The sequence below is a fragment of the Pteropus alecto genome, unplaced genomic scaffold (assembly GCF_000325575.1).
Source record: "Pteropus alecto unplaced genomic scaffold, ASM32557v1 scaffold359, whole genome shotgun sequence".
NCBI classification, from domain to species: domain Eukaryota; kingdom Metazoa; phylum Chordata; class Mammalia; order Chiroptera; family Pteropodidae; genus Pteropus; species Pteropus alecto.
The window spans coordinates 148,122-161,080 of NW_006443119.1; the positions used below are offsets into that span (position 1 = coordinate 148,122).

The window sequence follows — 12,959 nt, forward strand, 5'->3', positions numbered from 1 at the left end:
TTCCTATCCCACCCTGGAAGAGGGAGTACACAGAGGTGCACGCTGTCACCAATGGTTGTTCAAACTGTGCAGCAATGTACCAGCTGAATTTATTTTTTTCTTAAGGAAGAAATGTCCTATCTAGTTGGCCTGAGAGTGCTATGTTGTCTATCCAGGGTCCTGGTGAGGGTCCTTAACTATAGTCTGCAGTACTTCTCTCCCCTGGAGCCCCTTAGCTGTTTAGTGCTTGGGTAGTGCCAGCCATTTTAATGTCAGTTTAAAACCAGCAGATGTATATAGGCAGATCACATCATTTACAAGAAAAATACACACCCATGAAATATTTTCCAAAAGGAATTCTTGGGGGATTTTTTAAGTGCGTCATCCATCTGAATAAGCCACACTTAGTGTTCTCTTTCTATGGCGATCATCTCATTTCTGTATGGTGCTTTGTCTAGGGCATTAAATAGTAACTACGAGGTGTGCACTTGAACTGGAGTCAGTGACCCAAACCGCCTCTGTTTGGGAGTTGAAGGAGCCAGGTCAGCTAGGAGGCCCCAGCTGCCAGCCAGACAGCAGGGGAATTCCTCTCCTGAATTTTCTCTCCTGTCCAGGTTGTTGCATCACTTGTCTGGGAGAGACCTGAATGGCCAGGATAAGCTGGGGCATCCCGAAAAGCCTGGGACCCTGGACTGGATGGGTAATGAGAGGTAGAAGGATGTGGATCTGTGTATTTTCCTTGAAGCTACTGTCACCACCCTGGAAAAGTTCTTCAGGAATAAGTGACAGTAAGAACGACAAGGGACCAGGACTGGCTCTCTCCTGCAAGAAATAAAACCCAAGGCCTAGGATGAAGTGACTTGCTGCAGGCTGTGGAGAGGTGAATGCAGAGTTTCACCTTGCACTGCAATCCTCCAGAGCCAACTCCAACGGCTTTCCAACACCAATACTGTCTTTTTGGTCTCCAGGTTTAAAGAGAAGACTAGAAGACGTCCAACCACCAGCATCTCAAAGAGAGGGAAAGAAAAGTCCAGGTGGACTTGATATCTAGACTGAGATGGGTGGAGAAGCCCCAGCTAAGCCTGGAGAACAAAAGGTGAGATGAGGCTTTCTCCCCAGAGGTTGGGGGCTTGTCTCCGAATGTGGAATGTGGGTGGTGAGTTGCAGCAGCTGTCAGGCACGCATTCAAGTGCCACTCACGGAGCAGCTGGGCTCCCTCCAGGAGGTCAGAGAAGATTCTGGAGTTCAGGTCACAGCAACTCCTTCCTAACTCCCTACTCTTTTGCTCACCCCCACTCTCCCTCCCATCAGAATGCATGATTCCTTAGAGGCCCCTGAATAATTTAGAACCAACAAATGCTAGAAAGTGAAAGAAACAGGGAGATCATGCAGTCAAAGCTCTTCTGTTGCAGTGGAGAGGAAAGACACAAGTTCAAGGTCATTCCATCAGCCACAAGCAAGGCAGGGCCTCCTGAGTCCTGGATCTATGCTTGTCAGTCTAAACCACACTGGCTTCTTCCTTTCTTGTCTTCTGCCCCAAGGGTCGGGGGATAAGAGAGAAGTGGGGCTCGGGGCAGGAGGCAGTGGGGATTTGGGGAGTCATACACCAGTCTGTGCTGAAGTTGAGGTAGATGCTCTTCCCAGCAAAACCGAGAGATAAGAGAGCTCTTCACTGTGACCCTCATCCCCGAAAATGCCTTGCACCATAACAGAAGCCTGTGGCCCCAGGCTACTATCTAGGTAGGGCTCCCTGTCTCCTGGAGAAAGGTTTTGTGAAGGTCGTTGCTGAGTGGGAGACTTGGAGACATTCTGTTGAACGCTATCCTGCAGCCTCCAGTGAAGGCTGATAACTCTTTGAAAACATTTTATCTCGCACTCCGTGCTTCCTCATTGCTCTTCAGAGGTGGAGAGGTGGCTGCCCCACTGGACTTCAGAACTGGGCCATGTGGTGCAGAGACTTTGGCCCCAACATGTGCTACATTAGCTCTTTAGAAAAACTAGCCCAGAGGTCTGGACGCCAGCCTCAGAATTAGCCTTGGACTTGGTGAATATTAATCAAACAAAGAAATAGGTGCCGGCACACTTGGGAGGGCCTCCAGATGAGGGCAGGAGGCCAGGAGCTCTGGAAGGCAGGGAAGGCCTAAGGCTGCCACGGCAGCGCCCAGGACGGTGGAGTTGCCGCAGGAGGCACGGAGGAGGCATGAGGGGCCTGCGGACTTTTCCAAGTCTGACCACTCCTGGGGCTCTACCTGGATAGAGCAGGCAAAGGCTTTGGTGGAGATGGCTGGACAGAGTCAAGCTGTGGTGACAACTTGCAGCTACAGGACTGACCCACGGTCTCTACTTTTCTCTTGTTCTCTCCTCTCTCTTCCTTCCTCCTTTCTTTCACCTCCCACTCTCACTTCCCTCTCCCCCTTCTTCAACTTCCTCTGCCCTCTTCCACCCCCCTCCACTCCCCTTTCTCCTCCTGTAGCCTATGTCCCAGACTGGCCAGCGGCCTTGTGTGGCCCAGCTGGGGAAGGGGGGCAAAGGGCTCGTGGGCCAACCAGTGACTGTTAGCGCCTCTTCTTGGCATTGGTGCCATATGCATTAGAGTTGGAGAGAGGGAACAATGGCTACTTCAGTTTGTATATATATATTTTTATCTATCTATATATATATATATATTTTATCTATACATCCCAAGAACTGCAGGCAGTAGATAGATTGAAAGAACAGATTTTTAATCAATCAAAAAGCACCCATGAAAACTCTATGGAGACTACAAAAGAAGCATAATGTACAATTTCTGCCTTTATTCATCAGCAGGCAACAAAAGACTACTAAAGGGGTCAAATATAGGGGGAGAGGGGAGGGTGAAGTGGGTAAAGGGGATCAAATATATGGTAGCTAAAGGAAACTGGACTTTGGGTGGTAAACACACAATAGGACATACAGATGTCAAATTACAATGTACACCTGAAAATTATATAATTGTATTAACCAATGTTACCTTAATAAACTTAAATTTTAAAAAGGAAAAAAAAAAAGACTATTAAGCTGGGATCAGTATGATGTCCACTAAAAGGGTGGTCAGGTCTTGCTCACAGCAGCTGTGCATGGTCTGCCTACACTGTGCTGGATCTTGCTTTAGAGCCTGGAAGTGACAGATGAGACCTATCGTCCTGTCCTCAAGGGCTCCCCAGGCCAGTGGAAGAGACCAGAGCAGAGGGAAGATCGGTGTGAACCGGGGGGGGGCACGACTTTTAGAAGTGAACCGTGCAGTTGCGAAGGATCCCTGTGCAGATAAGCACTTGGGCTGAGCATCAGTCTTTAACTCTCTGTTACTGACCAGAGGCACACTTTCGGTGAGACAGAAAGCTTCTCTCTGGGAAGTCTGTTCCCCTGCAAAAGAGAAGGGGCGAAGAGACAAGTGAAAAGGAGTCGCTCTGTGCCAGGCACCTTGTTGGCACTTCCAACACAATTTCATTGACATTATGCAATAAGCCTGCACAGATTCTCCCTTTCCCTGGAGAGGAAACAAATCTCTGACACAGAGTAACCTTTCCGCGGTCCCATAGTGCTGGCTCAAGTCTAAACTTCCAGCATGTAGTCTTTCCCCTACACAATGCTCCCCCAGTTCAGAGCTCCACGCCGGCAAGTGAGTATGGAGACTGTAATCCTACAGAGAGGCCAGTTTGCCTCTTCTGAACACAGAAATCTCCAGGGTTGGGGAAGTTTTAGCCTTTGGTGGTGGTCACACAGACCAAAGGTGCCTGCGTGTGAGCATGGAGTCCTGCTTCTCTCAGAGAAGGTAGTCTCTGTCTTGCTCTTAGATATATCCAACCCAGCCCCAGCGCTGAGCAAACTGAGATTCCAAGGTGCTTGCCCCAAGTCCCACTGCAGCTCACGGCAGCTTCTCACTTGCCCCCTCTCAGCCTCTACATTTATAGTGTTTTTTGCAGGTCACCAACCAGAGGGCAGGATGGAGAATGCCCATCCTCCTCATACTGTGCCTGCTGCAAGGTGAGTCCCAAACACAGCCCAAATGCAGAGCTTGCGAGACCAGACCCGAGTTTTCCAGGCTGCAGAGACCCCTGCCAGGTGCCTTGGTGGCATTCAGCCCTCCCTCAGCAGTTTGGGCATATCCATGGCTTTCTCTCCTGGGATCTGAGGCCATGCGGTGGATCCAGGCAGTGGTCAGATCTGGGCCCAGGGGGAGTGAGGGAGGCGAGAGCTCACAGGAGAGGTCACATGCCTGATCTGATGACTTCTAGAATATTCACTGTTTCGATAGTCCCTATTTTCCACTCTATTCTATTCAAGTTGACGACTGAGAGTCAGCTGCATTTGTAAGGGTTCCAGGGTGTGTGAAAGACAGCCGTAGCACTGCTCCATGACCACTCATTCTAAAAGCACTCAAGTGCCTGTCCCAGTACAAAGGACATCAAGATGAACACCCTGCCCTACTCTAAAGGGTTTGGAGTCTACACAGAAACTAGAAGGGTAAATAAAAATTGTATTTATTACTAGTCCGCACACATTTATAGAGAGCCTACCATGTGCCAGGCACTAGGGACAGATGGATGAAAGATAGGTCCCTGCCCTAAATGTCCTAGCAGGCTGGTGAAGTGAGGCTGGCCAGGCTCAGATGATAAATAGCTCTGTCATCATGCTGTGGTGTCTGGATTTTATTTTGATGGTAATGGGAGCCAATGAGGAAAGTAGTGAGTATGCTCCTAGAGAATCTGGTACCTAGAACCTAGTCCCAAGTAGATATTTAACAAATAATTGTTAACAAATAACTGTTGAATAAAAATGCTATGATAATACCCCCCAAAAATTTAAAAAATATTAACAACTGCTTTTGCTTATAAACAAATCAGAGTTTTAATGAATCAAAGGAAGCGAATATTTGAGCAAGAATTTTCTGTGATATAATCACACCATCTCTATTTTAATATTTCACTGCCCCCTTTAAAATTTTTCGGTGGAAGCAGGCTTCCCCCGCCCCAAATGAAAACTCAGGCAGCCCATGATTTTCATGCTGGCGTATATATAACAGTCCTAACTTAATTCCTTTAAGTTTTAAACATTCTAAATTTCATAATTTTAAGTGTTCATTTAAATATTTTAGTCAGCACTTCAATTTTCATTCAAAGATATGTCACCTCATGTACCTAGCCTGCAGTCAAAAAGGCGGGAAGCGGTGAGGGCCATCTTCTCCCTTCCCCTCCTCCTTCTCTCTAACTTGGCGGCTGGCCCTTGGACCCCAGCAGGGTCAGAGGCAGGAGGGAGAAGCAGCAGAAGCCAGGCAGCTGTATGCGTCAGGATGGCAGAGAGCTCCCTGGCCTGGCAGAGGTTTAGAGCTAGCTCTTCCTCTTGTGTCTTTGTGGACTCTTACATGGCCCCCTGATGGCCCGTCTCCTCCCTGTGCCCTGGATCTGCTTTGGCCTCTCCACACAGAAGACCCCATCTCGGGTGGCTATGGGCTGGCTCTCTTCCCTCCAGGCTCTACCTCTGTACCAAGAACACACTCACACCTTTCTCACCCCTCTGCTGGTAGGAAGAGAAATCCATGGCAGTTGCTGGCCCTACAGTCCTGGTCCTGCTCAGACCTCCTGCACTTTCTCAGTCCAAGCCAGGCTCAGTCGTGGCCTCTCTCCAACTGCAGGCCTCACTCACCCTCCCCGATAGAAGCCACAGCAATAGACAACCACTGGGAAATGGTGGGCAAATGGGAGCAGGGGCACCCCCTCCATCAGAAGGCAGGGAATTAGCATCAGGGACCCCAAGTGGATGCCACATGGACCCTAAAATGCTTCTTTAGTTCTCACAGGTGACTAATAATAAATTCCAAAACCTTAATTATGAATAACTAAGAGCTGCTGATCAGCAATCCACCGAATGAGTTTTAAGGGTCGGTAAAATTCAGTATTAACAGTAGAAACACACGTGAGTTGCAGGACTCGATTAAGGGCTCCCCGCCAGCTTTCCGCCAGCGAGTCGGACCACGTCATCCGGACAGTTCACAGGGAGGTGCTCCTCTCGCACGTGCCACGTGTAGATCACGCGAGGTCTTGACGTCTGGGGTAGGGACACTTTGTCAGGGCACCATCTCTGTTGTCCCGGGATGGTCCTTGTTTGTCATTGTGAATACTCTTCCCTTTTACTGATAAACTGTCGCTTAATTTTATCAATAGTTGCATAGTTGTTGGTCTATCATTTAGTTAAACCTGCACTGAGTGTTGATACATCCATAGCATTTATGGCCTTGACTCTTCCTAAAATTAGACCTCAAGACGTATGCAACAGGCAGCACCAGCTTCACCGGCATGTGGCCCTGGGCAGTCACATGGGGCCCTGTACTCAGAAGGTGCTTGCTTGGTTTAATGCTCTGCTATGACCATAGCAAAATCCTTAATAACTTCTGAACAAGGGGTCTTATATTTGTATTTCTCACTGGGCCCCACAAATTATGTAGTCAGTCCTGGTACCAGGATATCAAACTGAACTTTCTTGGGTTCAAAGGTGCTATAGACATAGAACAGACTGATAGATATGCCAGGCACCTCATCCTAAAGCAAGGTGTTGAGCCACCTGTGCAGGATTATAGAGAGAGATTCCAAAGCTAGCCATTCCCACAATAGCCCACCACGTAGCCACCTGAGGGTATAGACGAGCTCACTGTGGGAGCCAAGTAAGAAGAAACTTCTACAAAGCCACTCAACAAGCTTGCCATATGTCCAAGTTTCTCCTGACATCAGGATAAAGGTGTGCTTCCTTGGCTTGGGGCCTCCACCAGGAGGGTCACCCAGAGGGGATTGTGACCATAAAAAGCAGCAGGTGGCAAGAAGTCATAGGTTTGGTGGTATTTGGAGGAGTCCCGGGAAGCCAGCAGGAGGAGAGGTAGTTCTTACAAGGAAGGAACTGCAGCCAGAGGCCATAGGAAGGAGGTTTGGGAGGAAAAAGACAAGGCAGCAGCTCTGGGTATCTGCAATGCCTGGAGGAACCAGGAGCAGACCACCACTGCCCCACTCGCCTCTCCTCTCTCCCCTCCATGCTCAGTCCCAGAGGGGCTTAAAATAGCAGTTTTGAGTAGAGGAAGAGGCAAAGCAAAGCAAGGGACCCCAGCATGCGCCTGTCCCCCACGCAGGCCTCCAAGCCCCTGAGAGAAAAGAAAAGGCTTCGATTGGATCAGAGACTGGAGCTGCAACCAGCCATTGGGCTGGACTGGATATATAATTTTAGTCTAGACTGGCCTTTTTCTTATCCACATGAGACTATAAAAGTTACTATATATGAAACAATGTCTGAGATTTCATCAAGGAACAGAGAAGTCCACAGAGTGAGTGTGAAGAGGCGGTAAGAGAAAGAATAAACTTGGCTTCTGCCTGCCAAGTTTACTAAGTCTTTTAGTAAACAGGCCACATGGTGTGGTTCAACTACGGTTTACGCCTAGTGCCAAAGCAGACGTAAGCACAATACTGCTCACGTGGGCCTTGACCGTGGCTCTTGGTTGTGTTTCCTTCTACAAAAAAGTGGCCATCATGAACGGTTTTGCCACCACTGGTCTAGGGAGGTAACCACCGAGCAGACAAGGATCCTTGTGTTCCAGGGCCCCCTCCCTTCTGCAGAAAGCACGCTGATCTGTTCTCACTCTTTAACATCTCTCTTTTACGTCCCATGCACATAAACCACAGTCCTCTGCCAGATGTTGCCTCTGTCCTCTTACCAGTGTTTAGATGACAGCTTTTCGAACATCTGCATTTGGGGCACAGTGGAAGGAACCCAGGCTCTGGACGGACTTGTCTGAGAATACCTGGCACACAAGTGTTAGCTAAATCATGGCTAAGATTATTTTTGCATGTCTGTCTCTTAAATGGGGCCTTGAATACAGCTCCATTCCATATCTTGGGGCTACCCCTGACCCAGGAACTAAGTTCTGACGTTTCTATATTGATTCTTCTGTGCCTCATTTCAAGAAGGCATTTCTTACCTGCCCCCTAATTCTGGCAGAATGTGGAGCTTGTAGCTCCCCAGACACAGTGACTATACTCAGCTCTCCTCCTTGTATTTTCTTCTCTGCCTGCAGCTGTAAACTCTTTGAGGGGCCCAAGGCTAGTGTCTGGGAAGCCTGGGGACACTGTCACCTTCCAGTGCCATTACAACCCCTCGTTCATCAACGGGCTCCAGAGGAAGTACTGGTGTCGCCTACGCCCCCTGACGTGGCTCTGCCCCACCGTTGTGTCCACCAACCACTACACTCACCTGCACTATGGTGACCGTGTGGCTCTATCAGACTTCCCGCAAAATGGCTTCTTTGTGGTGACGCTGTCCCAGCTGTCCCCGGAAGATGTGGGGTCCTATCGCTGTGGCATTGGAAACAGAAACGACGTGCTGTTCTCCAGCATGAACCTGACCATCTCTGAAGGTAGGGGCTGATGACCGGTGGGTCAAGGTTGGTGAAGTGAATGCCAGGAAGAAGGTGCAAGAAAACGGAGAGGTCCAAGAGGGTTTTAACCACCGGGGGTGTGATGAGGAGAAGCTGGGGCAAGGCAAGGACTTTAAGAAGAAGGCTTTCATCTCTAAGGAAACTGGTCTCAGAAGGAAGGTAGATGTCAGGGCAAACTTTCCAACTGAATGAACACCAGCTATCCCGCCAGATTCCTCCCAAATGTGTAGCTTGTATATCTAGAAAGCATTTCAAGAAGGTAGCGAATTGGATAATGTAGTTGCTTTAGGTCACAGTGTCTCTTTGTTTAGACAAGCAGAGGAAGTAAGACAGACAGGACAGAGGAATAGGGACTGGGCTCTTCCTAAGACTGAGCCCCTCGGCAGATACCTGACAGTTACCAGGTCCATCCCTGTGTGGCAGGTTCCAGAGAACTGATCCAGAGTCAGGCACCCAGAGTCCAGGCTATGAAAGGCCAGCCTACCGGAGAGATGGCATTTGAGGGAGCAGGCAGGCACAAGTGCCTGAGAGTGGACTTGTTTTATTAGATGTTGACATCTAACTGGTTACCTGCTGAGATTGGAAGCTCTACTGCCATTGAAGTTTTTCTTTTTTTCTCATTTGAAGTGCAGTACGTGGTAGGCTATGGGCCCCTGGGAAAGGAAGCAATATAGGAGTCCTAGACAGCTTGAATAGAGAATATGTGGACATAACAAAGGAGATAGGACCATAGAATGTCAATATTTGCAACCTACTAGAGAATACATCTGGTTTTCCCAAATCTTTATTTTATCTGACATATTAGCCAAAGACTATCACTTAGTAAGGCTGCATTCCACGTTGCAAACACTTTCAGCCTGGCATCCTTTGCTCAACCCTGCAGGCAGCAGGATGGCCTTCCCATGTGTCTCTCTCTGCTGTTCATGCAGGTCCTCCCAGCACTATCCCCGGAGTCATTCCCGCTTCCGGTGAACTTGTCAGGAGGTCCTTTGGAATAGCATCTCCAGCCACCAACAGATGGACCCCAGGAACCACTCAGACTATAGGAAGACAAGAGGCAGGATGGGACAGAGTTGGTTTGACTCCAGGAATCAGCAAAAGAACAGCTTCCATGAAGAGAAGGCGAACCTCAGGAACCACTGGGGCAGTAGTTGCAGATCCAGTTAGCCAGGTAGAGAAAACCATCTGGGCAACAGTCTCCATTCCAGAGAGTCCAGCTTCGGCAATCAGAGGCATGTCCAATACAACAGAAGGTATTTGGGTATGGGGCGCCAGAGGCTCAGTAGCAAATAGCGCTAGAGCCAGTGAGGAAGGGAGAGAGGCAAGAACTACTGAGGCGGATAGGCCAAGAGAGGAAGCAGAGAGGGTCAGAACAGGCCTGGATGCAGACTGGATGATCACAGGGACCTCTAGGCCATCAACCCTGGTCTCAGAAAAATGGGTGTGGGAAACCCTCCGAGAAGCAAGACTGGTTTCTAAGCCACAAGCCCTGGGCTCCATTGAAGGAACCACCCCAGCTGCAGGTGTGTGGACCTTGGGGCCCACCATCATAGAGATGGCATCTATGGAAGGAAGCACTAAAGGGGACCTAGACAGCCCTGCTGGAGACAGTGGTCCCCAAGCAACGCCAAGCCAGGACCTGGCAGCAGGACCCCTGCGGCCCCCAGGCATGGGGTTCTCCATGAACAGGTAAAACCCCAGGCCCTCCTCTCGGTTGGGGCTCCACACTTGCTCCTGCCCCTGGCACATCCCTCAACAAGCTAACCTCTATGCCCCTCTCCATCTCACTTCTCTCCCTTTGTAACCACAAGACAGTAGAGGACAAGGGACATAAAAATCAGATGCTTTTCCTCATTCAAGGTCCTCGCTAGGAGAATCTGAGTATTTTCATGTGGTCTGCAAGCAAAAATCTAAACAATAGAATAACAGAATATTTAGGTGAAACCATTGGGACTTCTTTTTTAAAGATGAGGAACAAAAGCTCCAGAGAGGGAACTTGACTTGGTGAAGCCACGAAGAAAGATTGCGGTGGAGCCAAACGCCAAGGGTACATTCCCTGACTCTCAGTCCTCTTTCCCACTGTGGTGCTTCGGTGGGGCCCACACACAGGCAGTGGAGCCAGAAAAAAGAGCTGGGGCTCGGGAACCTGAAAACAGGTCTTCTAGTCCCAGCTCTGCTACTAACCTACCGTGGAACGAGGGCAGCCAGCTCACCTTGGTCTCAGCTTCTCACCTGTAAAATGAGGGGTGAAGGCCAAATGGTGTTCAGTCTCCTATCCAGCTCCAACTTCCCCTCTCCTGTGCTCTGCCCCTACCACCTCCGCTCCAGAGCTTCTCCAGCAGAGAAGGTTTCTTGGGTCCTGACCCCAGTCTCCACGGTGCTGTTCCTGCTTACACTTTTGGCCCTTGTTCTGTTGGGAAAGAAGCTGCGGAGAAAGAGCACCTGTGAGTTGAGTTTGAGCAGCCCCAAGTTTGGCGGGGGAGTGCTTGTTCCCACCTGACACCCTCAGGACTGGGAGTGGGGTTTGGGCTCAGAGTTGGTGCCAGGACTTCTGGAGGTAGAAGTGCTAAGTTCTGAGCCTTTTAACCATTCTCGGCCTTGGTTTCTTTATCAATCCAATGGGAAAATCATCTCTGTACTTATGTCTCAATGACATCCCAGAGCTTAAGGATGATCTCTCCCAAGACACACACTAACCATAAGCATATGAACACATGAGTGACCCCAACAGCAGACAGCAGGAGTGCAAGCCCCAGATGTGGGACTAAACTACTTTTGTACCCTCTGTATGGCCCAGCTGAAAGTCTGCTACAGCAATATGCCCAGGTTTCAACACTCCTAAAGTGAGTCCTCCATGGTGTATAGATCTGGCAAAGAAAGATTGATATTTTCTGGGGGCAAGTGGAAGAGGCTAAGATTCTCTGACCCAGGGACCCAATGGCCTGGCCCAGTCCCTGTCAACCTAAGTGCTCAATTGCAGTTCTGTGTTAGGAAGTTTTTGAAGGGTTGCAGTGGGTGGGGGTGGTTCTTGGGGAATCAGATTTAGTGCCTAGTACCCTCACAGTGTGCTCTGTGTTTGTGCAGCTCAGGAGACAGAAAGTGCAACAGGGATCACCTTGATTCAGATGACACGTTTCCTGGAACTAACCCTCCAGCCAGATGAGCTGCCCCGTATGGAAAGGAAGTTGTTCCAGGATGATTCTCCTCATATCCATGCCACCATGACAGTCCCGGAGAGGGTCTCTGGACCCTGAGGAATGGAAGGATATGATGTTTGGTCACTGTGGAAGGAGAACCAGGTCCGAACACCGTGGCTCAGCCTCTTTTCTCATCCTTCCTCTACCTGTACAAAGGGAAGCTAATGGAGCTGGGGCTCCACCTGGAGAAGCAAAGGCTGACCACTACTAGGCCTATGTTAGGCCTATGAATGTCACAGCCAAAGGCGACGGTGGGACTCAAAGAAGGCTTCAAGAAAGGATTTATTACATACTGATGGAGTTCACCTAGGAAAAGAGTGGAGTTTCTGTTCCTGGGGGTTTGAATATTTAAGAGGCTTCCAGTCAGTATGGGGAATTACAAATTCTCAACCATCACTTCTAGTCCAAACTAGTTGCCCCGTTTTCTGACACCTGTTAGCATTCAGCCTGTGTACATATTGAATTACATCCATGTATACTAGTCTCGCCTTCTCAAGTAGATCCTAAGCTCTTTAGGGAAGAAGTTGTGTTTTATCCATCTTGCTATGTCTGCAGAGAACTTCCAACTCAATAGATCCCCCCATAAATATTTGTGACTGAATGGCTGACTGGAAGGGCATGGGCTCAATGGCCTCTGGAGACTCTACCCGTGCAGGTGCTCTGACACCTCCTTTATTTGGGAGTCCCCTCGATGACTCCATAGGCAGGTGGTTTCTACATAGATACCAAAAGGAACAACACCTAGTCCTCAAATTATCCTTCCCCGAGGCTCAATATGCTGTGCAGGCCTTTGGGCCCAGTCAAGATTTTCTGGGATTTTCCTAAATTCATGGTGGAGGAGGGTATTTTTCGGTAGCTTCTCACTTCCTTCACAAAGCTCCTCTTATTCAACTGTTTATAAAGCCTTTATAGCAAGAATGTTGATGAAGCTGAAAAATGGTTGTGGCTCAGAGTAAGGGATGGGGAGGAGGGGTAAGAAAGAAAGTGGCCAAGAGGAATTTTATGTGGATTCTGCTTTCAAACCACTTCATCTCATGCCTTTGGGGGACTTTTGCTTCACCCTGAGTCTCCTTGTGCCTGAACTTCATGTTTGAGCAGAGAAGCCTTTGAGCAATAGAAGAGAAGGGAAAGAAAGGCTCCGACATCAAATTGAGAATTGTCAGGTAGACATTCTCAGAAGACTGACCCCTAAGCCGTCAGTGGCACCAGAAACCCTTTGTCGATATCTTCTCATCATAGCTGGTGCCGAACTCAGACAATGTCCCAAGAAAATCAAGGAGGTGCTGTCTTCACGTTTGTGAGAGAGAGACTCGTTTTGGATAAGCAGGGAAGTTGCATGCATCTAACCA

The 12,959-nt window shown here is 49.1% G+C and overlaps 1 protein-coding gene across 3 annotated transcripts; it reads left to right on the forward strand.

Moving 5' to 3' along the window:
* Positions 1-420: 420 nt before the first annotated feature.
* FCAMR (Fc fragment of IgA and IgM receptor) lies at positions 421-11,822 on the forward strand. Of its 3 annotated transcripts, none has more exons than XM_015597885.2 (7): positions 421-859; positions 948-1,075; positions 3,912-3,984; positions 8,054-8,392; positions 9,343-10,102; positions 10,742-10,857; positions 11,498-11,822. In XM_015597885.2, exons 2-7 carry the CDS (start codon positions 1,037-1,039, stop codon positions 11,665-11,667), a joined length of 1,497 nt encoding a protein of 498 aa, XP_015453371.1. In that variant the 5' UTR covers positions 421-859; positions 948-1,036; the 3' UTR covers positions 11,668-11,822. The 3 variants fall into 3 exon arrangements, with proteins under 3 accessions (XP_015453371.1, XP_015453372.1, XP_024896278.1); XM_015597886.2 differs by having other exon boundaries at positions 424-859; positions 3,924-3,984; XM_025040510.1 differs by lacking the exon at positions 10,742-10,857 and having other exon boundaries at positions 426-859.
* The last annotated feature ends 1,137 nt before the right edge of the window (positions 11,823-12,959 follow it).